The sequence below is a fragment of the Leptodactylus fuscus genome, chromosome 5, assembly GCF_031893055.1.
Source record: "Leptodactylus fuscus isolate aLepFus1 chromosome 5, aLepFus1.hap2, whole genome shotgun sequence".
NCBI lineage: Eukaryota > Metazoa > Chordata > Amphibia > Anura > Leptodactylidae > Leptodactylus > Leptodactylus fuscus.
In genome coordinates this window covers 129,166,297-129,188,018 of record NC_134269.1, presented here as the reverse complement: position 1 = coordinate 129,188,018, position 21,722 = coordinate 129,166,297, and the positions used below count along the sequence as shown (strand labels likewise).

At 40.7% G+C, this 21,722-nt stretch overlaps 1 protein-coding gene across 3 annotated transcripts; it reads left to right on the top strand.

Annotated features, from left to right (window-relative positions):
- The first annotated feature begins 4,575 nt into the window (after nt 1–4,575).
- Nucleotides 4,576–21,448, top strand: ING3 (inhibitor of growth family member 3). Of its 3 annotated transcripts, none has more exons than XM_075274188.1 (12): nt 4,576–4,707; nt 4,839–4,910; nt 11,143–11,243; nt 11,547–11,612; nt 11,740–11,836; nt 12,570–12,641; nt 14,770–14,889; nt 17,445–17,614; nt 18,130–18,320; nt 18,560–18,755; nt 19,667–19,705; nt 20,774–21,448. In XM_075274188.1, the coding sequence occupies exons 1-12, from the start codon at nt 4,680–4,682 to the stop codon at nt 20,888–20,890; spliced, it is 1,269 nt and encodes a 422-aa protein (XP_075130289.1). In that variant the 5' UTR covers nt 4,576–4,679; the 3' UTR covers nt 20,891–21,448. The 3 variants fall into 3 exon arrangements, with proteins under 3 accessions (XP_075130289.1, XP_075130291.1, XP_075130290.1); XM_075274189.1 differs by having other exon boundaries at nt 4,602–4,707; nt 4,839–4,903; XM_075274190.1 differs by lacking the exons at nt 18,130–18,320; nt 18,560–18,755; nt 19,667–19,705; nt 20,774–21,448 and having other exon boundaries at nt 14,770–14,896; nt 17,452–17,586.
- Nucleotides 21,449–21,722: the final 274 nt, after the last annotated feature.

The following is a 21,722-nucleotide window of genomic DNA, read 5'->3' as shown; positions in this document are numbered from 1 at the left end:
GGTGATACCAAATATGCATTGTTTTTATTAATTTTTAGGTTTTTTTTTTTTAATATAATTCATTTTCTATAAAAAAAGGGCATTTTTGGGGCTTTATAACTTTATTCACTTTTATTATAAACTTTATTTATTTTTCACTTTTTTTCTCTTACTTTTTCATGTGTCCCTTTAGGACACTTGGATTAGTGATGCTTTGATAAAAGCATCACTAATTCTCTATTAGACGCTGCAGGACACAGCTGTCAGTGTCTTGCAGCGTCTAGAGGAAGTCAGTCGCAGGGGCTGCCTGCGTCTGACTTCCTCTTACCCCGGGCAGGATCAACCAGGTATTGGGGGTCTTTAGCAGTCTGGGGTCACTGGCCAGACCCCAGACTGCATGTTTTTCATATCGGCACCCCCCGATCTCGCCGCGGGGGGTGCCGATCATACCGGCAGCATCACGGAACCGCTTCAGTTCCGTGATCATGGAACTGAAGGGGTTAAAAAACCCCGATCGGAGACCCGAATCCTTCCCTGACTGCCCAACGTAATTTTACTATAGGGCAGTCAGGAAGGACCTGTCAGTGCCGACGTAATTTTACTATGGGCCGGTCGTTAAGGGATTAAGAGGACCTCTCTCACATGCTGCTGATGGGACTCCCAATCTGGGGAGAATATGAAGATACAGTCCTATGAAAAAGTTTGGGCACCCCTATTAATCTTAATCATTTTTAGTTCTAAATATTTTGGTGTTTGCAACATCCATTTCAGTTTGATATATCTAATAACTGATGGACACAGTAATATTTCAGGATTGAAATGAGGTTTATTGTACTAACAGAAAATGTGCAATATGCATTAAACCAAAATTTGACCGATGCAAAAGTATGGGCACCTCAACAGAAAAGTGACATTAATATTTAGTAGATCCTCCTGTTGCAAAGATAACAGCCTCTAGTCGCTTCCTGTAGCTTTTAATCAGTTCCTGGATGAAGGTATTTTGGACCATTCCTCTTTACAAAACAATTCAAGTTCAGTTAAGTTTGATGGTCGCCGAGCATGGACAGCCCGCTTAAGGGGTCCATCAGACCATCCGGTCTGCGAGCACCACTGGCGGAATTCAGAGCAATATTCTTCACCTGTGCAACGACCTTGCTGAATGGACAACAAATGGGTTTCTACCAAAGCTGTGCGGTTGGGGTCATCATAAACCTGGCCAAGTAACAGAAAAAAATTCCATTCAGCGGTCCCTGAAGGAAGGGCTAACACCCAATCCTGAGGAGCCCCTTGGAGGAGTGATACCACAACTGCCACTTTCTCTGCTTCAGAGGAGAAATAATTAAAACGAAAATAGAGGCGACATGATTCTCGGAAAGTCCGGAATCTGTCAGGTTTACCATCAAAGCGATCTGGCCGGACACTGTGCACAGGGAAAAAAGGTGGCGATACTGGTGGGATCCCGGCATCTGAAACAGAAGTTGTCAATGCGTCCAGACGCTGTGAGACTTGACTTATTAACCCAACCATGCCCTGAACATGATTTGACAGCTCATCCAGGCGATCAGTGACCGAGAGCTCGGTACTCATTCTGAACCGCCAGGAGCGCTGTCTGGGATAGGGGCCTGCTATAATGTAAGACACTGACCTGGAGCTCTCAGAATCCGTGGCCAAGGAGAGTCTCCGACGTCCCTGCAACCTCTGACCTTAATTGGTTACGGCTGGGTGCAAATCCAGGAACGCGGGAAGAAACAGATTGGGAGAGTTTCTCTAACAGATTCCCTAACTGAACCTGCCTAACCTAAGAGTAACATCCTTACAAGGATGCCCCTCACAGGAACCTAAAATAGATTCCCTATAGTTACCCTAACAGTGGGCTGAGATGTAAAAAAAGAAACAAACCGAGTATACTAGTGGTGGCAGATAACAGAGAACAATAGCTGTTAAGAGTAGTCAGGCTAGACCAGTGGTGGATATTACATTTCACTCATTCCCTGTCCTGTCCATACCTGAGCTTTCTGAGTAAAATGCGCCTCTATCGATATACGTTACACGCTAAAATAATAGTAATAATGATTATCACTAGAGATGAATGTATAGATTGCTAAAATTTTTATAGGGGGATGGAAAATATTTTTATGTAAAGTCCTATTTAATTTGCATGCACAAAATGGGTTGGCGCATTTCTGCGATTTTCTAACACCCGCCCCTGTAAATATATACATGTGTGGTATGTATGAACTCCTGACATATTGCAGTTTTTTAGAAAGTACATTTTGTTTACTTTAGTGGCAAATTTGAATTTTTGTGCAATTTTTGCTAGCAATCTCTGTTTGCAGCAATGTTGCATGAAGGTGGTTATATATATATGAAACATTAAGTTGTGTTTTTATACACAGTGTGCTGTGCAATCTCAAAAAAGTTAGATTTTGGTATCACAGTCACAGTTTTCTAGGTGCAGTATAGCTTTTTAACATATTAGTAAATAACAGCAAAATCCTGCTTGTCTTCTGTATTCATGATTTTGGGAGTCTGAGCTCTTGTAGTTGATGTTTGCAGTACATATAATATATATATACACATTGTATACACCATAAGCTATTATTTTAAATGTATTTTGTATATGAATGTGAGATTTAACATGAATTTTAGGTGCAAATATGTGTTTTAGAGCATTTTTTCCAAAAATGTTGTGTGTCAAAAAGTTGCATGAAGGTGTGGTGTTGGCATGTGGCTATTGATGACCCATTGAGACATGTAATCTTCAGGTTGTCGACTTTCAAAAAATATATAGTGTTTAGGGGTTCACTTGCTTTTCACGGTGTGTAATCCCTACATTTTATAGGATGATACTTTTTTAACATTTCTAGCTTCAAAGCAGATTTTTGTTCCTTCCAGTTCTAGCGATTTTCTGAAGACACATGCATGCGGGTTTAGGCCATAGTGATATGAACGAACTCTGCACATGTTTAACTCTTATTTTTAGGAGGTTTTGTGCATATAATTTATCGATTGGTTTCCACATTTAACAACTAATGTACATTTATTTGGATTTTTCATAAAACATTCAATTTAAATCAAAATTGCATGAAGGTGCCTGCTCGTATACAGTACCAAGTGTCATTGAGACAATGCTGCAGGTGTCTACTTTAAGAAAATATATAGGTATGGGGGGGGGTTAGATGCTTTTTTTAATATTGCATTTTAGCTTTGATTTATCCATCTCAAAACTGTGAAAATTGCTCTAGCTACTGGAGGTGCAAAATTTCCAGAGACCCTTAGCAGTGAAAGGGTTAAGGCAACGGCCCCAAACAGCATGCCACAGCAAAAAAAAAGTGCTGTGGATAAAACTGCGACAACAACACACTGCAGTTTTTCCCATATTTGTCATAGACAGTCCGCAGATTTCATCTGTGGACTCTCTGCTTCCATTATACAAATAGGGAAACCGCCAACACTTCCATAAGTATAATTGACATGCTGTGATTTCCATAACTGCGATGGTCTTGGAAAATGCAGTGTGACCGCTGTGCGTATTTTTCTCCAATGTGTGGAAAAATCCTATCCACTTTGTAGGGACTGTTTTTACTGCAGAAACCGCACCATTTACGCCACATGGGGCCCCCGTACTAAAATCAAGGAGGGCTACATACTGCACTACCCCCTTCCATCAACTAGTTGCTTTGCCCTGAGGCTTGGTTTTGTTAACTATTATGGACTACAATAAAATTTATGTGACATGAATTTGATCGATTTTCCTGGCAGCGTATAGGCACTGTCATTTTGGGGTGGTTCACTGGCCTCTGCAATGAGATTCCCGGGCAACAATTCATTACATTACAGTCTGTAATAGGATAGTGAATTTACAATGTATTTCAGTGCATTGTATTAGCGATCAGACCTCCTGAGGTTCAAAGTCCGTGGAAGGGAAGGGAGGGAGCGTGATCTAAAAAATAAAAATTCAAAAGTTTAAAAAATAAAAAAAATAAATAAAGAAAGAACTAAAAATTAAAGTCAGGCTGGATTCAAAACACTGCTTTTTTTTTTTTTTTTATAGGCATAGGTTTCCGTTCAGGGGGTCCCAAAGTAGTCTCCCCGAATGGAATACCAAATGCAGAAGGCCTTAGAGAGGCTTTAGCTCAAGGACCCCTGCACCTCCTACAGCTATGCCTCTGGCGGGAACCATAGCTACAACCTGTCCCTTTTAGTTGTCAGGACTGCATTGAAAAGAAAGATGTCTGACTGATTTCTACGGGCAATGTGGACTTAAAACCATTTTTTTTTTTGCATGAGGCTAAGGTTGATAAAAATGTATTAAACATTTTCAATAATTCACTATAAGATAACGCTATGCAGAACATGAGTTCCATGAAAGCTCTCCGGAATCTGTGGGAACGGGCAGCAGCTGGGAGTCAATGAGCATCACTACAGCCTCCTGCCCCTACGATACCTCCTACCACATACAACGCTACCTCAGCGTATTGTGGCACAGACCGGCCAATGGCCCAGTTTCTGAGGAAATACATTTCCCACAGTTCTCTGCGCCGACAGCCGAATGACGTCACCGCTGCACAGAACCAATCAGAGTGGCCGCTGGCCGCCTTGCTGTCCCTCCCAGTGTTTTGTTGCTGCTGAGTAGGCGCCATATTGGCTCGAGTAATAAACGGCAGCCGTTGTGTCTGTGGTGGCTTGAGAGGGGAAAGATGCTGTACCTGGAGGACTACCTAGAGAGTGAGTGTGCTGTCCGAGCGCTGGAGGCGCGCCGGCTGCTCTTAGTACGCTGGGGTGCGGGTCGTTACCGTACACGGGAATGGCGCCGCCTAATAACCGCCCTCTCTCTCTCCCCTCCTGTCTCTCCGCAGTGATCGAGCAGCTTCCCATGGATCTGCGCGACAGGTTTACGGAAATGCGGGAGATGGACTTGCAGGTGCAGAGTACGTGAGCACCTCCAACCACGGGCCGCAGCAGGGGCCGCTCCATGTCTCCTCTATGTGTAGACGCAGAATGCTAGTGGCGGCACTGTACAGTGGCCCGCTGCCTTGTAATCTCACGAGTCACCGGTAGGGGGCTGTGGCTCTCCCCATATACGGCAGTGTGTATGGGGCGGTGCTCAGATCACGTGAGAAAATAGTCAATGAGGCTTCACAGCTCCAGTAAAGTGTCTGCTTGCAGATCTGTACTTTAGGAAAACTGAATTGTGACAGATCCTGTGGATTCCAGATTGTGTTTTGTTTTTTTTTTTCCCCACTTTTGTGGGGGAGGGGGGTTTCTCCGAGAACTTCATGGAATGGGCAGTGTTCACATATGCATTAGGGGCCTCCACCATCAAAATCTCCAAAAAATACTGTAGCAAAAAAATAGTGTAGTTAGTGTTTTTATCTGGTAAAATACGCCATGATGGATCTGATTAGGGCTCGTTCACACGGGGCAGATTTTGGCGCTAAATCCATGTCAGAAAACGCCCCCTCACAATGGAGGTCTATGTTGACCACTAGCTTACTTTTTTCCCGCTCACAGAAAAAAAGAAGCAAGCTGCCCTTTCTTCAGGCGGATTCCGTCATCCGCCTCGCGGCAGCATACTCCAGTCTAGGCCCATTCATTTGGGCCTACTCCGGAGCGGGAAGCTGCGACAGTCATGGCAGGCACATTTTGACCCTATTGTGACGTGTCACAAATCAGGACCAAAATCTGCCAATCCATGCCCTGTGTTAACTAGTCCTTATAGTCAATGAGGCCATTAATTTCTGTCATGTCAAGGATGTGCAGAACAATGGAGATGTGAGTAAAGCCTTACACACAGACAGAAAACGAGCTCTACTGCTGTAATCTATGCATCGTTAGGGTAAGTTCACACAGAGTTTTTTTTCAGGATTTTGAGGCCGTCTCTGCCTCAAAATCCTGACCAAAAAGACGGCTCCCATTGAAATCAATGGGAGCCGCTGAGGAGTTTTTTCCGGGAGCCGTTTCTTCCAGCTCCCGGAAAAAAGAAGCGAGATGCTCATTCTTCAAGCTGTTTCGCTTCGCGATTAGGCCTGAAGACACTCCCTCCTCTGGACTAGGCCTCTGCCTCAGGTTCCGAACCAAAAAACTCTGTATGAACTTAGGCTGAGGCCTCACATTGTGGAAAAGTTTTTTTTATTTTATTTTTTGCCAAAGCTAGGATGGTATTTAGCAGAAAGGAGAAATATAAGAGTGTCCTTTACCTGTTCATTTTGAAGCTACTATTGGCTTAAAAAAAAAAAAAAACCACACAGCTTTTCTGCAAGGTGTGGCCGCAACTATAGGCAAGGTTCCCACCTGCATGAATTAAAACAGAATGGTTGCTGAAGACAGATCAATTACATGACAGACACTAGTGGAGCCAATAAATACCACTGACTAGGGCTGGGCAATTATGACCTAAGTCAAGACTGCAATTTATTGTCTATTTTACCTCGATTACGATTAACCCCTTCCCACCGATGGCATTTTTTGATTTTCGTTTTTCGTTTTTGACTCCCCTCCTTCTAAACCCCATAACTTTTTTATTTCTCCGCTCCCAGAGTCATATGAGGTCTTAGTTTTTGCGGGACAATTTTTTCTTCATGATGCCACCATTAATTATTCTATATAATGTACTGGGAAGCAGGAAAAAAATTCAGAATGGGGTGGATTTGAAGAAAAAATGCATTTCTGCGACTTTCTTACGGGCTTTGGTTTTACGGCGTTCACTGTGCAGCCAAAATTACATGTCCCCTATATTCTGTGTTTCGGTACGGTTCCAGGGATACCAAATTTATATGGTTTTATTTACATTTTGACCCCTAAAAAAAATTCCAAAACGGTGTTAAAAAAAATTTTTTCTAAAAGTCGCCATATTCCGATGGCCGTAACTTTTTTTATACATAGGTGTACGGGGATGCATAGGGCGTCTTTTTTTGCGGGGCCGGGTGTACTTTTTAGTTCTACCATTTTCGGGAAATGTTATTGCTTTGATCACTTTTTATTCAAATTTTTATCAGAATTAAAACAGTGAAAAAACGGCGGTTTGGCACTTTTGACTATTTTTCCTGCTACGGCGTTTACCGAACAGGAAAAATATTTGTATAGATTTGTAGAGCGGGCGATTTCGGACGCGGGGATACCTAACATGTATATGTTTCACAGTTTTTAACTACTTTTATATCTGTTCTAGGGAAAGGGGGGTGATTTGAACTTTTAATACTTTTTATATTTTTTTATATTTTTTTTTACTTTTTTTTTAATTTTTTTTTTTTGCATTTATTAGACCCCCTAGGGGTGTTGAACCCCAGGGGGTCTGATCACTAATGCAATGCATTACAATGCTAATGCATTGCAATGCATTGCAAAAAAGCATCATCTCTTTTGCAGGCTGTATACACCAGCCTGCAAAAGAGAGAATTTGCAGACCGGCTGGGAGCCTTTAACAAGGCTCCCGGCTGTCATGGCAACGGGGGGTCGGCCCTGGATCATGCTCCAGGAGCCGTCGATCCCTGCCAAAATGGCGGCGCCCATGCGCCGCCGGGAAAATGGCGCCTCCGGCGCCTTTGACAGCAGCGCCGGAGGGGTTAATGCCTCCGATCGGTCCGGGGACCGATCGGAGGCATTAGAGCCGGTTGTCTACTGCTTGAAGCAGTAGACACCCGGCGGCTATGACGGCCGCCCGGCTCCCGGGCGGTCGCCATAGTTACAGACCCGACACGCGCCGTACTATTACGGCGCATGTCGGGAAGGGGTTAATGGTGATTATTCAGGTCACGTTCTTTCAGGATGCACGAGAGAAATCTTGGATACAGTTGTGTGAAGAGAGGAGTAGGAGGTCTTTGGAGGATCTGAGGTTACATGTAGGTGTATAGCAGGAGATTTGGTCAGAGATATATGGAGGGGACAGGTTGTGGATGGCTTTGTATGTTAGCGTTAGTAACTTGAACTCTATTCGTGGGCGATGGGTAGTTAGTGAAAGGATTGGCAGAGGGGAGTGGCTCATGAAGAATGTGGGAGAGGTGTATTAAATGAGCAGCACAATTTAAGGTGGACTGGAGGGGGGTGAGAGTATTTGCTGAGAGGCCATGAAGAAGGGTGATACAGTAATCTATGCGGGAGATTATGAGGGCATTGACTAGCATCTTTGCAGTTTCTGGGGTGAAGAAGGACCCGATTCGATGGATGTTCTTGAGTTGGAGGCGGCAGGAGATGTTGAGGGTTTGATTGTGCGACTTGAAGGATAGGTCAGAGGCCAGGGTTATCCCAAGGCAATGTACCCGTGGGACAGGGATAAGCGTGGTTCCATTAACTTTGATAGATGGGTCAGGTAGAGGGGCTGTACAAAGTGGGGCAAAGATGATGAACTCCGTTTTCTCCATGTTGAGTTTGACAAAGTAGGAGGAGAGAAAGGAGGGTATGGCCGCTAGACACTCTGGAACTCAGAGAGAGAAAACAGAGAGGTAATATCTGGTCCAGAGAGATATATTTGAGTGTCAGCATAGCAATGATATTGAAAACCATGAGATTCTATGAGTTTGCCCAGGCCAAGGGTGTAGATGGAGAACAGGAGGGGTCCGAGGACAGAGCTTTGGGGGACACCTACAGAGAGGAGGTGGTGTGCGAGTGGGAGACGCTGAATGTGCGGTCGGTGAGGTATGAGGAGATCCAAGAAAGGTCCAGGTCTGAGATACCAAGGGATGAGAGAATTTCTAACAGGAGGGAGTGGTGTCAAAGGCAGAGAAGAGGTTGAGGAGGAGAACAGAGTAGCGATGCTTGGGTTTGGCAGTTAGAAGATCATTAGTGACTTTGGTTAGGGCAGTTTCTGTGGAGTGACTGGGTCTGATACTAAATCCATATAGTATTTGTAATGTTTTGATACCTTTTAAAAATGAAAAACTTGAAAATGTACAATAAAGAAAAAAAAACTTTTTTGCCATGTTCTCACACCCGTATCTTTTTTTTTTTTTTTTTCTTTTCATTTTAAATATATTTACAAGTATGAGGCTGAGTAAGGCATCTTTTTATGTGGGACAAGATGAAGTTTTTATTGACACCATTTGGAGGAAGGTCTGATGGTTTGATCGCTTTTTATTAAATTTTTTTTTTTTTTTGTAGGAGTCAAAGTGTTGGAAAAAAAAAAAATCACCATTTGGCCAGTTGAGTTTTTGTTTTTTTCCCACTGTGCCATTCATCATATTGGATAAATATTTTAATAGTTTGGACATTTTTGAGCACGGGGATACTTAAATTATGTTTGTTTTTTATGTGATTTAAGGAAAGGGGGCTTATTTAAACTTTTTTTGTATGGTTTTTTTTTTTACCTTTTCTTTTTTTTTTAACCTTTACATGCAGTGAATAGTAAAATTCATTGCCTTGTATAACATATAGAACTATGCCAATGACAAGCCTGGAAGCCTTCAGTAGGCTCCCGTCTGTTACAGCAACTGATGTTGCCTGCTGATGACGTTGTGAAGGGTGGCAATAGGTAAAAAAATGACAGCTCTCATGGCACCTGCGCACTTAGATGCTAACATTGTTAACAGCGGTGATTGGTGATCGCAGCTCTTAGTGGTGAGTGCTGGCTGTTTTTTACACCTGGCATCCGCAGTGTATGAAGAGAGCCCAGCTCCTCTCCATACAGCCCCATGCGATTAATGACGTACTATTACTTTCTTGGTTGTTAAGGGGTTAATCGGACTCAGTGGGCACTATACACCATTGCACATAAGTATTTACATATGACAATTTTGTGACAGTATGTGGTACAGACACCAGGAGGTGGAATAGTTTGAAAGGGTTATCCAGCTTCCAAGAATTATCTGCAAATACATCCCAAGCAGTGCTAAATACTCTGTGTTTACTGCTGAAAGGGGGGAGTGAGATAGCAAATGAAACATCACAGCATCATGTGACCTTGACTGTAGGCGTGCAGGGGGGAGTGGAGAAAGGAGGGGTACACAGACTTAGAGCAGGCAGATCAATCATGGGAAATGTAGTTTGTCCTCAGATTCACTGCATGTAAATAACAATGATACAAGGAGCAGCAAGTAAAATAAAGCTAAGGTTGCTGAAGGGAACTGAATATTTAGCACTGCTGTGGATGTATTTGAAGAAATTTTTTGGAAACTTGATAACCCATTTAAGGCTCTAATTGGATGGCCATCTATTTATTCTACTTATATAGAGATAAATGTAAAAAAAAAAAATAATACTAATACAATATAAATCTGCCGTTTTGTTTGAACAGACAAAACCGTACTACACCATAATTTTGTTTTCAAACCTCAAAAGGGCCAGAAATGGATTGAAACAAAAGTATGGTATGTTACGTTTTTATCTGTCCAAAAAGCAAACATTTTTTTTCTTTGATCTCTATAAACAGATGACCATCTATTTAAATGTTTTTCATTTGTATTTCCATCTGTTAAGCGGATGTAAAGAAGTGTGTTTTAAAAGCTGTGTGCACATGTTTGGTGTTTGCATGCCTTTATTTTAAAAGGTTTTCTGGACCCAAATGAATTTCTAATATTGATTACTTAGGGAGCGTTCACACTACCGTCGGTGTCCGACAGGTAGTGTCCGCTCACAATCTGTCACGGACACTAGGAGCGGACACTAGCTGTGTCCGTGACACCTGTCATTTATTTCAATGGGCATCGGGTGCGTTCTTTTGCACTCCGTGCCCGTCCTTTCCTGTCCGCAAGTGAAGATGTCCGACTTCTCAAGCGGACAGAAAAACCCTGCATGCAGGGTTCCTCTGTCCGCTTGAGAAGTCGGACATCTTCACTTGCGGACAGGGAAGGACGGGCACGGAGTGCAAAAGAACGCACCCGATGCCCATTGAAATAAATGACAGGTGTCACGGACACAGCTAGTGTCCGCTCCTAATGTCCGTGACAGATTTTGAGCGGACACTACCTGTCGGACACCGACGGTAGTGTGAACGCCCCCTTACAAGAGAGGTCATTGGTATGTGATCTGTGGGTAGGAGAGAGGGGCCTCAGAGGGTCTAACGCCTGGACCCCACACAGATCATCTTTGTGGCAGTCTTTATATGCCAGTTGTTGCTACAGTGGATGATGAGCGCATGCAGCATAGGTAATCAGTATGAAAATTCCATTGGGAGCTGGAAACCCCTTTAAAGATATGTATTTAAATAGTAAAACTGTTTTTGTAATGCAGATGCAATGGATCAGTTGGAGCAAAGGGTTGGGGAGTTTTTTGCCAATGCAAAGAAAAATAAACCAGAATGGAGGGAAGAACAGATGAGTTCTATCAAAAAAGTAAGTTCTCTGCATCATTCTACCCAAGATCCCTCAGAATAAAGTTATTTTAGCTGGTTTTGTTGCTGCAGTTTTGAAGCCAAAACCAGGAATGCAATAAAAAAAAAAAATTATTCTCACCTAGTTTTGGCTTAGAAAAAGATCAACAAAGCCTGCGAGCATGACAGCGTACCCAAGAGAATTTTTTTTTTTTTTTTAGTCTGCAGTGAGTTCAGAATTTTGCTTTGACTAAGTTTTAGAGAATTTTCACTTAGCAGTGATATTTTGCAAGGATATGTCTTCATTTGCTTCCTTCAATTTCAGGATTATTTCAAAGCTTTGGAAGATGCTGATGAAAAAGTACAACTAGCAAATCAGATTTATGATTTAGTAAGTACAAATAAAATGTTCAGGGTTTGTACATAAAAATTTTCAGTGTTTCCTGTTGGCATTTTTCACAGATTTTTATTTATTTTTATTCATGCTCTGAATACATTATCTTTTATGTCTGTTGTAGGTAGATCGACATTTAAGAAAACTAGACCAAGAGCTTGCAAAATTCAAAATGGAACTGGAAGCTGATAATGCGGGAATAACAGAAATCTTGGAAAGACGTGAGTGCACAGCTATGATGACTTTTAAAGGGGTTGTCCAGGCTTTGACCATTTTTATAATGATGATCTATCCACAGAATAGGTCACCAATATCAGATCAGTCGTGGTTTGACACCCAAACTGATCTGCTGATATGGCCGTCAGACGCCATATATGACATATATAGCCGGAAGCAGCATGCTTCTATACAAGTGAATGTGAGCAGCACTAACGTTCCAGGTGACATCGCTACAGTGTACAGAGCTTCTTTTCCATATAGTGTCCTAATTGCATTAGAAGATTTTGGATCAGTTTCAGATGAAATTGTCATCTTCAGGTTCACTGTGACCATTTTGGAAATTGCCCTCAGTTTACTTAAAGGAAACTTACTGGAAGTGAGGTTTAAAAGGTATTTTAATATATAGCAAATACCTTTAATAATGTTTCATCATAAAAAGATATAATTTACAGGCTGAGGCTTCTATGACATTTGTCTACTCCAGTCTTGTCATAGATGTAAACCCATATTACCATTCACATCACTGATGACATCCTAACAAGTTTGTGTGTGCACGCGCGCAATGATGTGAATTGTCTCAATAGTTAGCACTGTGCTATCTGTTAGCCTTGAAGACATGCATGAAAGCACAAACTGTTTGACAATTTTGCTGTTTAGAACTGTTTAGTGCTCTTAGACTACTAAAATGCATGTATGATATTTAGGAACCTGAAACTATTGTTTTTGTTTTTGTAGGGTCTCTGGAGTTAGACACCCCATCACAGCCTGTAAATAATCACCACGCGCATTCTCATTCTACAGGTGAAAGTAAGTATAATGCACGTCCATTAATTTTCACTCTTTCATTTCCGGTAACGTTTAAAGAGGACCTACCAACATTTTTTTTAATTGATATTAAAAAAAAAAAAACACTTTCTTAAAAGGGTTCTCCAGGATAAAATTTATTTATTTTTATTTTTTAATATGTATATATAAAATTAATTAGGCCGGGGAATGTTAAAAAAAAAAAAGCGTTACTCGCCTACTGCAGTGTCTCCCAGCACAGTCTGATTTTGCCACAGAAGTCTCCATCATACTGTGACGTCCTGTGTCACTCTCCTTAGGCTGCTGACTGGCCTCAGTGGTCACTTGACCACTGAGGCCAATCAGCAGCCAGAGGAAAAGACACAGGATGTCACAGTTAGGGACTGTTCTGTGTCCTTTGCTGAGGCCGCTGATTGGTCTCAGCAGTCACGTGCTGCGGGGACTTCTGACAAAAGAAGACACCGGAGCAGGAGATCTGGACCGCATTAGAAGACACCAGAGCACCAGGACAAGTGATAAACAGAAACAACAAACCATTATCACCTTCCCCCGACTAAGGGCTAGTTCACACGGGGGAAGTTGGCAGAATCTGCCTCAAAATCCGCTGCCAATAAATGGCTCTCATTGACTTCATTGGGAGCTGTTTGCTTTTTTTTCCCGCTAGCTAGTAGCAGAAAAAAGAATTGCGCTGCCCTATCTTGCCGTGGATTCCACAGCTGAATCAGACACGGCGGCCCATTCATTTGAGCCTCATTCAACACGAAATGCTGTGATGGGATGCCAGTGCACTGCACTGGTATCGGAGTGTGTGCACGTTGAGTTCATTTAACTCTGTGTGAACTAGCCCTAATAAAAAAAAAATCTTTATCCTGGACAATCCCTTTAAGATTAAAAATAAATATATATATATATATATATATATATATATATATATATATATATATATATATGTATGTACACACAATATTTATTTTTTTTCTCCCCTATTTTCAAATGACCCAATTCTTCACAGGATTCAGATATCAGAGTTACAACAATTTTAATCCCATAATACCAATCAGCATAAATAATGCTGCAGAATCTTAGGGCTATGAGTGAAAACTGTACTATTGACTCTTCCTGGTGACATACAGTAATAATAATAATACATTTTATTTATATAGCGCCAACATATTCCGCAGCGCTGTACAATTTATAGGGTTCAGATACAGACATACATAACAAAGAACGTCATTTCACACAATGGGACTGAGAGCCCTGCTCAAAAGAGCTTACAATCTATGAGGTAGAGAGGGTGACACAAGAGGTAGCAGGGGCGGCATTGCTTATACAGTGTTCAGACAATTTTGTGCATTAGGAATTGTGATAGGCTTGTCTGAAAAGATGCGTCTTTAGTTTGCGTTTGAAACTGTAGAAGTTGGGAGTTAATCTGATTGTCCGGGGTAGAGCATTCCAGAGAAGTGGTGCAGCTCGGGAGAAGTCTTGTATACGAGCATGGGAGGTTCTGATAATAGAGGATGTAAGTGTGGATGTAAGTACAGTAATAAACCGGTAAGAAGACTGACGCTTTAGCATTTTGCTGCCAGGAATATTTATCAGTGCTGCTTTGTCAGAGCTGTAAGATCTCATGGTTCTGACTCTATATGCCACAGGACAATATGGTAAGGTGCCAAGGACATGACTGGATTCTTCTAACCCAGATGTTTAAACCCAACTCCTTTGGGGAGTTATGTCACTTGCATATACATGTGCTATTGAAACTATTTTTTTCTTCATTTTTGGACATTTTTTTTGAAAAGGACATCTGTCCAAGTCTGAAAAGCCCAACGACCTACATCATCTGATGGGCACTGTATTCCTGAGCGTTTTGATTATCCAAATCCAAGTCCTTTTTAGATGCAAATTGGTTTAGTAGCCAAGTGGCATGACATGTACTGTACAGTACAGAGAATCCACTTTGCTACCACCCACCTGGCTAGTAGACACTAACATGGTTTATATCTTTGGAATGGCTATACAGATTTGGAAAAACAAAGTTGGCAAAGGATGAGAGTGCCTATTTTTTCCTTAAAAAAACAAAAAAAACCCATTGGGGATAAGTCCTCTTTAAATGAAATGCTTGTTTCTGCAGAAAGAAAGCACAATCCATCTTCCCATCATTCTACTACAGACCATGTTCCAGAGAAGAAGTTCAAGTCTGAGGCGTTGCTGTCAACCCTCACTTCTGATGCCACTAAAGAAAACACTCCAGGCTAGTAGTCTTATTTAGTAGATTAAGATGGGTATTCTTTTCAATCTTGTGGTGTCAACTACTTGGCTAGATCCAATGTAATATTCTAGCCTTTTCATCATGTCCGTTCTAAAAGGTTTGGGACACTTAAAGGTATTTTCGCATTGACATCTTGCCGTTTGGATGGACTGTCAAAAAATATGGCAAGTCTCTGAAGGATACCCGAAAATGAATCAGACATACAAAATGGCTGTGAAAAACATGGACTGTTCTGTTCATTTTTTTCATGGTTGTCATTATCCATGGTTGTCTGAATAAAACCATAATTGGTAAAATGTCTGGTTTTTGGGGGTCCGTAAGTTCCCATCAATGCACAGTATAAATGGAGCGTTGGGGCGCATGTGTAACCACTGCTTCATTCATTTCTACGAGACTTCCAGGATGGCTATATCCTGCAGTCCCATAGAATTTCCAGAGATGAGTGTCTAACAAGGGGTGAAAAGCCTTAAAGAGGACCTTTCATGGTTTGGGGCACAGGCAGTTCTATATACTGCTGGGAAGCCGACAGTGCACTGAATTCAGTGCACTGTTGGCTTTCCCGATCTGTGCCCCGGGTAAAGAGCTTTCGGTGCCGGTACTGTAGCTCTTTACAATCAAAAGGGCGTTCCTGACAGTCTGTCAGGTACGTCCTTCTCCACAGCAGCGCCTATCACGCTGTGCTGTGTGAGCGGGGAGGAACGCCCATCCCCTCCTGATAATACTAGTCTATGGACGAGCACTGTGAGCAGAGGGAGTGGGCTTTCCTCACCGCGCACACAGTACAGCGCTATTGGCGCTGCTGTGGAGAAGGACGTTCCCTTCTGACTGTAAAGAACTACGGTACTGGGACCAAAAGCTCTTTACCCGGGGCACAGATCGGGAAAGCAGACAGTGTGCTGAAGTCAGCGCACTGTCGGCTTTCCAGCAGTATATAGAACTGCCTGTGCCCCAAACCATGAAAGGTCCTCTTTAAAAAGTTTGCCCAGGAAAAAAAATAAAATTATCTGGATAAGTGAAGGAGAAAAAAAAAACACACCTGTGCTTGGTGCTCCGTTGTCTCCCAGCATGGTTCAGTCCTGCTTCAGTGTTTTCTTTGGAGGTAGAGGTCCCCAAGAAAACATTTGAGCAGCAGGACTGGACCAGGCTGTGAGTCACTGGGCATAACATTATTTTTTTCTATTTGCTGACTAATATGAAAGCCATTTTTTTGTTGTACTGTTTTTTTTGTTTTTTGTTTTTTTTAGTGATGGCTATTTTTATACACAGCAAAAATTTGTATTTATAGGTGAAATATGTATATGTCAAGGCTCTTATTTAACTTGTTCTGTTACAAATGTTATGGTAGGTGTGCAAACTTCCAGTCCCTGGTCCTGCATAATCATCCAAGAAATGCAGTGACAAAAGAGATCTCAGAGGTGTAGGAGCCCATATTTTTTCCCCACAACACAGTGGGTTTTCAGGAATTTTCCAGCTATCTCCTGATGAATGATTTATTAAGTGCTGTAGACAGCATTATAGCTCTGCCCTCTACCACCATAAGCTACTTTCAAAATCAAGAAAAGTTTACTTCCACTTTTTTAAATACATATTCACCATGAAATAATAATTCTGTAGCATCTCAATGGGGTTTTCCCAACATACAGCTCTTTGTTCAAGTTTAAAAACATGCAGGTAAACCATTTGCACTGACCTGTTACTTCCTTCATTTGCTATGTGTTTTTGCTTTCAAGAGCTTCACCCCAATAGCACTATTCAATTTTCAGCTTACAATGACCAAAGTGGGCAGTCCTTATTGTGAAACATGGGACTAGTGAAAACTACATTTCCTGGATGCCCCTTTTTCTGTTTGCCTCCTAACTGTCCATTTTTCATAACAGAAATCATTCATGGCCTGCACATGCTCCATCTGTTAGGAGGGCACTGATCTAATAAAGGGGCTCTATCACTGGGAAAAGTCATTTTTAACTAATGACATCCTTGCATAGCCTTTAGAAAGTCTATTCCACACCTACCTTTAGTATATAGATTGCCTCAGTGGTTTCTGAATAAGTCCGTTTTTATTCATATGCTAATTAGACTGTTGCACGATACATCGTGCACTCCTCTCCTGTTGTTTCCTATGCATATTAATAAAAACGGACTTATTCAGACACCACTGAGGCAATTTACATACTAAAGGTAGGTGTGAAGTAGCATTTCTAAAGCCTATGCAAGCATGTGTTTAGATAAAAATGACTTTTCCCAGTGATAGAGCCCCTATAAAGGGGACTCACAGACAAAGTGAGCACGCTTGTCTTGAGCAAAAATGAACTACAGGTCATATCCATTGCAAACCATTCTCAAACACTGGTAGGGATAGTAGGATTTTATTGGGCTTTTTCTAGTGACCTATACACTTTTGTTAATTGCTTTGAAAGGTTGACAGTGATATTTTGCAATGTACATTTATACAAAATATAATTGTTGTGGGAATACTCTAACTCTTTTCTAATTTATTTTTTCTCCTCTGTTTCGCTTCTATGGCTTTCTTACCACAGGTTGTAGAAATAATATGACTGCCTCAACTACCACTAATGTTTACAGTGTGAACTCATCTCAGCCACTTGCATCGTATAACCTTGGCTCACTTTCTGCTGGTGCTGCTGCTGGGGCTGGAGCTGGTGCTATAACAATGGCAGCTGCCCAGGCAGTACAGGTGACTGCACAGGTCAGCAGATAAGCTTTTTCTACAAATTTTTTTTTTTTTTTAAAGTTGTTCAGGATCAGAAAGACATGACTGCTTTTATCCAAAACTAATGTCACATCTGTAACTTGCTTGTGTGTGGTTTGCATCTCTGTCCCAGTGAAGTGAATAGACTTAGTGTCAATGCAACACACAACTCAAAGACTGTTAGGGTGCATTCACACTGAGTAAACGCTAGCTTATTTTGTAGAGTAAAATTACACTTGTAAATTTTGCTATCCCACTGACTTCAATTATATTTTTTTACAAGTGTAAAAATACGCCTGTAAAAATACGCCTGTAAAATGTCATTGAAGTCAATAGGATAGCAAAATTTACAAGTGTAATTTTACTCTACAAAATAAGCTAGCGTTTACTCAGTGTGAATGCACCCTTACTGTGTTTTTATTTGCTTGCTTTTTCGATGACAGCAACCATGTTTTCTCTTTAAATGTTGTCCATAGGACATTGATATGATATTCATGTTGTATTTTACTCAGATGAAGGAAGGTAGAAGAACTTCCAGCATGAAAGCTAGTTATGAAGCATTTAAAAACAATGACTTCCAGCTTGGGAGGGAGTTTTTGTCGAGAGATTCTACAAGTTACTCCTCTTCAGCACTGGCTTCCACTTTAACGCAGACCTTGACATCTTCAGCCACAACAGATTCAAGAAGTGGACGAAAAAATAAGTGAGTTTTCATTGGAGAATCTTGCTTTGCAAAATTACAAGCTTGTGAGTAATGAACCCTGAGGTGCAATTCTGTAAATGGCAGGTTTAGGTAAGCGATATAGATGTGTTATGTCTAGGTAGATATACATATTGGTTTTTTAGTGTCAGACATTACCAGAAATCTAGTCAGTTTCTTTAGATTCGTAAAGTTTCGGCTGTCATAAGGATGAACCTTACATCTGCTTTTATTCTGTTTAGGAGTAGCAATAAATCTTCAAGTCAGCAGTCATCATCTTCTTCATCCTCCTCTTCTCTATCTTCGTGCTCGTCATCATCTGCTTTAGCTCATGAACTGTCTCATCAGCAGACAACGGCTATTCCAGAATCCGATTCTAATAGCCAGGTGGATTGGACCTATGATCCAAATGAGCCCCGTTATTGCATTTGTAACCAGGTCAGTGTGTCTCTTTGTCTAGTTTTGTTAATATGCACGTTAATTTTTTTATTGATCCTATTTTATGTATACTTACACAAGATGCTTACAAAGCCACAATAGAAAAAGTATTTAAAGAGGTTGTCTGGGCTAAATAATATTTTCTAAATAGGCCAGGGAAGGTGGGGGGGGGGAGCATACTCGCCTGTCCCAGGGCAATCTGGTCCGATCGGCTGCCGCCTTGTTCATGAGCTGCTAGCTGACTGATATTCAGTTCAGAATGCCTTCCGCTGAGACTGCTGATTGGATTTTAGTGGTCACATGACTGCTGAGGCTAATTAGTGGCGGGACGTCGCTCAATGGCCTCAGCTGTCTTGTGTGGCGTGTACTTCCATCAGAAGACAATGGAGCTGAAGGACCAGACCATGTGGTGAGCTGTCGGAGCATCGGGGACAGGTGAGTATGATTTTCTTTTGTTTTTTTTTCACCTCGCCTGGCCTTAATTAATAGATAAAATTTTAGGCCGGGCATCCCCTTCATGTTTATGTAGACTGCTTTCAAACTGTTTTTCACTGGAGGATTTCCCAACATGTATGGTATCTCTGGTAGCTAATGTATAGGCAGTGACATCTTTCGCCCTTAGACAAATAACTGTCTGAAACTGCTGCAAAACCATGTATACTGGATCAGCTGAGGTCAGAAGCAGATGCAGTATGAATCCACCTAATAATGGGCTACTCCTTTATTATTGTATGTAACATGGCTGCAGTACGGGTTCTGTTCAACCAGAGTGAGTTTGGGCTTTTATGATTATCTTGTGCCACGTTTTAGAATAATAACTATTACAATGTTATTTTCTACACTATGTTATGTCTCTAATTCACAGTGGATTTGCAAGTTAGTTTGTTTTCTTACTGATTCTCCTGTTCTAGGTTTCCTATGGTGAAATGGTGGGCTGTGATAACCAAGATGTAAGTATTAAAATTTCTGTGCGTTTGAGCTAGTATAGGGAAGTATTGGTTGCATGTTGTATTCATATAGAGATTATAATATGTATATTTTATTTCTTATAATAAACGTGCTGCTGCCAGAAAGGGTACCCTATGTGGGTCAAAAGGATTCCGCTTAAGTCAGCAAGATCAACTGGCAGTTGCTGCCCCTCTTCAAGACTTATGACTGAAAACTTTGAAGATAGTTTGTCAGTAAAGTTTATTCCCTGTACCTTGTAGAGTTGGCTCTACAGTTTTCATATACACCTCTGTTGTTCAGCTTTGGTGTCCCATTTTCATGAAAATCATGTTTTATATATATATACTTTTTTTTTTTCCTGTTGACATAGCTATGTCAGGGGTTATTCTTTGCATGACAAGTTTGCTACCATTATGGGTTACATGTCTCGATTAGCTTTTATTTATGGTTTTTGGGGCTCCATGTGAAATAACACTCAATTCTATCATTTTTTGCATTTTGTTTTTACGGCGTTCACTCTGCATTAAAAATGACATGGTAGCTGTGGGTTTAAAGAAAAAATAATTCTTCAATAACTGTTAGTGTTTCCAGGTCCATACAGCATGCACATACTCTAATGGGTATGACATTTAAATAAGGCAGATTTATTATACAGTCTGAAATAAAAACTCTTTGCGACTAATCACAGCACAGCTTTTTTTTTTTTTTCTTTTTTTTTTAAACTCGGATAAACCCTTTAAGGTTTACGTCCAGTTCAGTGATATACTTTCAGCTATATATCAAAGCATAAAACATAATTACTTTAGATAATCTGTATCTGGCCTGCCGTGATCATTTCTATCAGTCATTGAAGATGAGTGGCGGTAGAAGGCAAGTCTAGTAGGTTCTCAGATTGGAATTTTATTGTTTGTTACAGATGTCAAAGTTTGTTATAGCGTGTACCTCCAGCAGAATTGCTCCTAATACACTTTAAGGACCATTATCCTTTTTGCCATTAATAACTATGTAGTCTGTTCTTTATTGTGAAATCGAACCTCATCATGTTAGCTTTCTATTATATTCTATTGCAGTGTCCAATTGAATGGTTCCATTATGGATGTGTTGGATTATCAGAAGCTCCTAAAGGCAAATGGTATTGTCCACAATGTACAGCTGCCATGAAGAGAAGAGGAAGCAGACATAAATAACAAGATTATATGGACTTAAGTCTTTAGGATTTTTATTAACCTGACGGTAACACAGTTTCATGTTGCCACAGTCAGTTTGCTAGTTGTATTTTATGGTAACTGGTGTATTGAACAGAATGTACTCCAGTGGCCCGACACCTCATGATTTGTATGTACTGAATCACATTTCTGTCCTTAAAGGATTTCAATATGTTGGTTTTTCCAATTTCTGTTTACATTTATATATTAGAGGTATCTCTTGCACGAAGTTCCAAGCTGTTATGTATAAAATGTCCCAGAATCTACTACAGAGTAAGAGTATGCAGTAATTTCTAAACTCTTTATAACATGTTTTGTTTCCTATTGAAACAAATTTCAGCTGGCTGATGAAATGGTTGTTTTGGGCTGGCATCCATTCAGTGTGTTCATACTTATTTAATCTGTCATGTGAGGAGTAAAATATTAGTAAAATTTACTACACAAACTATGGTGTAGTTATCATTGTTAGCATTTTTATCAGATGTACTTTTTTTTACATAGTAGATACATTGGTAAATAAAGTCATACATTTTATTAGAACATCTCGAAAGTTTGTGGGTTTAACTTTTTTTTACGTTTAGTTATTATATAAGTTGTTGCACTATATTGTAAAGAAGCAGAATTGGGTTTTTTAGTAGCGAATAACTTCTTAAAATGCAATATAAAGTGGTTAAATTGTTATATTAAAATAGCATCAATGAAAATTACAAGTTATGTTGCAATAAAAAAAAAAACCTTGCTCACTTCTGTGGATGAAAAGGCAATCAGTTATACAATACGCTATACATACCCCAAAATAGTGCCATTTAAAAAT

What these genes read in the sequence shown, in the direction of transcription:
- ING3 (XM_075274188.1), top strand. Translation starts at nt 4,680, where the DNA reads ATGCTGTACCTGGAGGACTACCTAGAGA. An exon ending in AACAGAAATCTTGGAAAGAC is followed by an intron (nt 11,837 to 12,569) that starts GTGAGTGCACAG and finishes TTGTTTTTGTAG; the next exon opens with GGTCTCTGGAGTTAGACACC. An exon ending in CACTAAAGAAAACACTCCAG is followed by an intron (nt 14,890 to 17,444) that starts GCTAGTAGTCTT and finishes TTCTTACCACAG; the next exon opens with GTTGTAGAAATAATATGACT.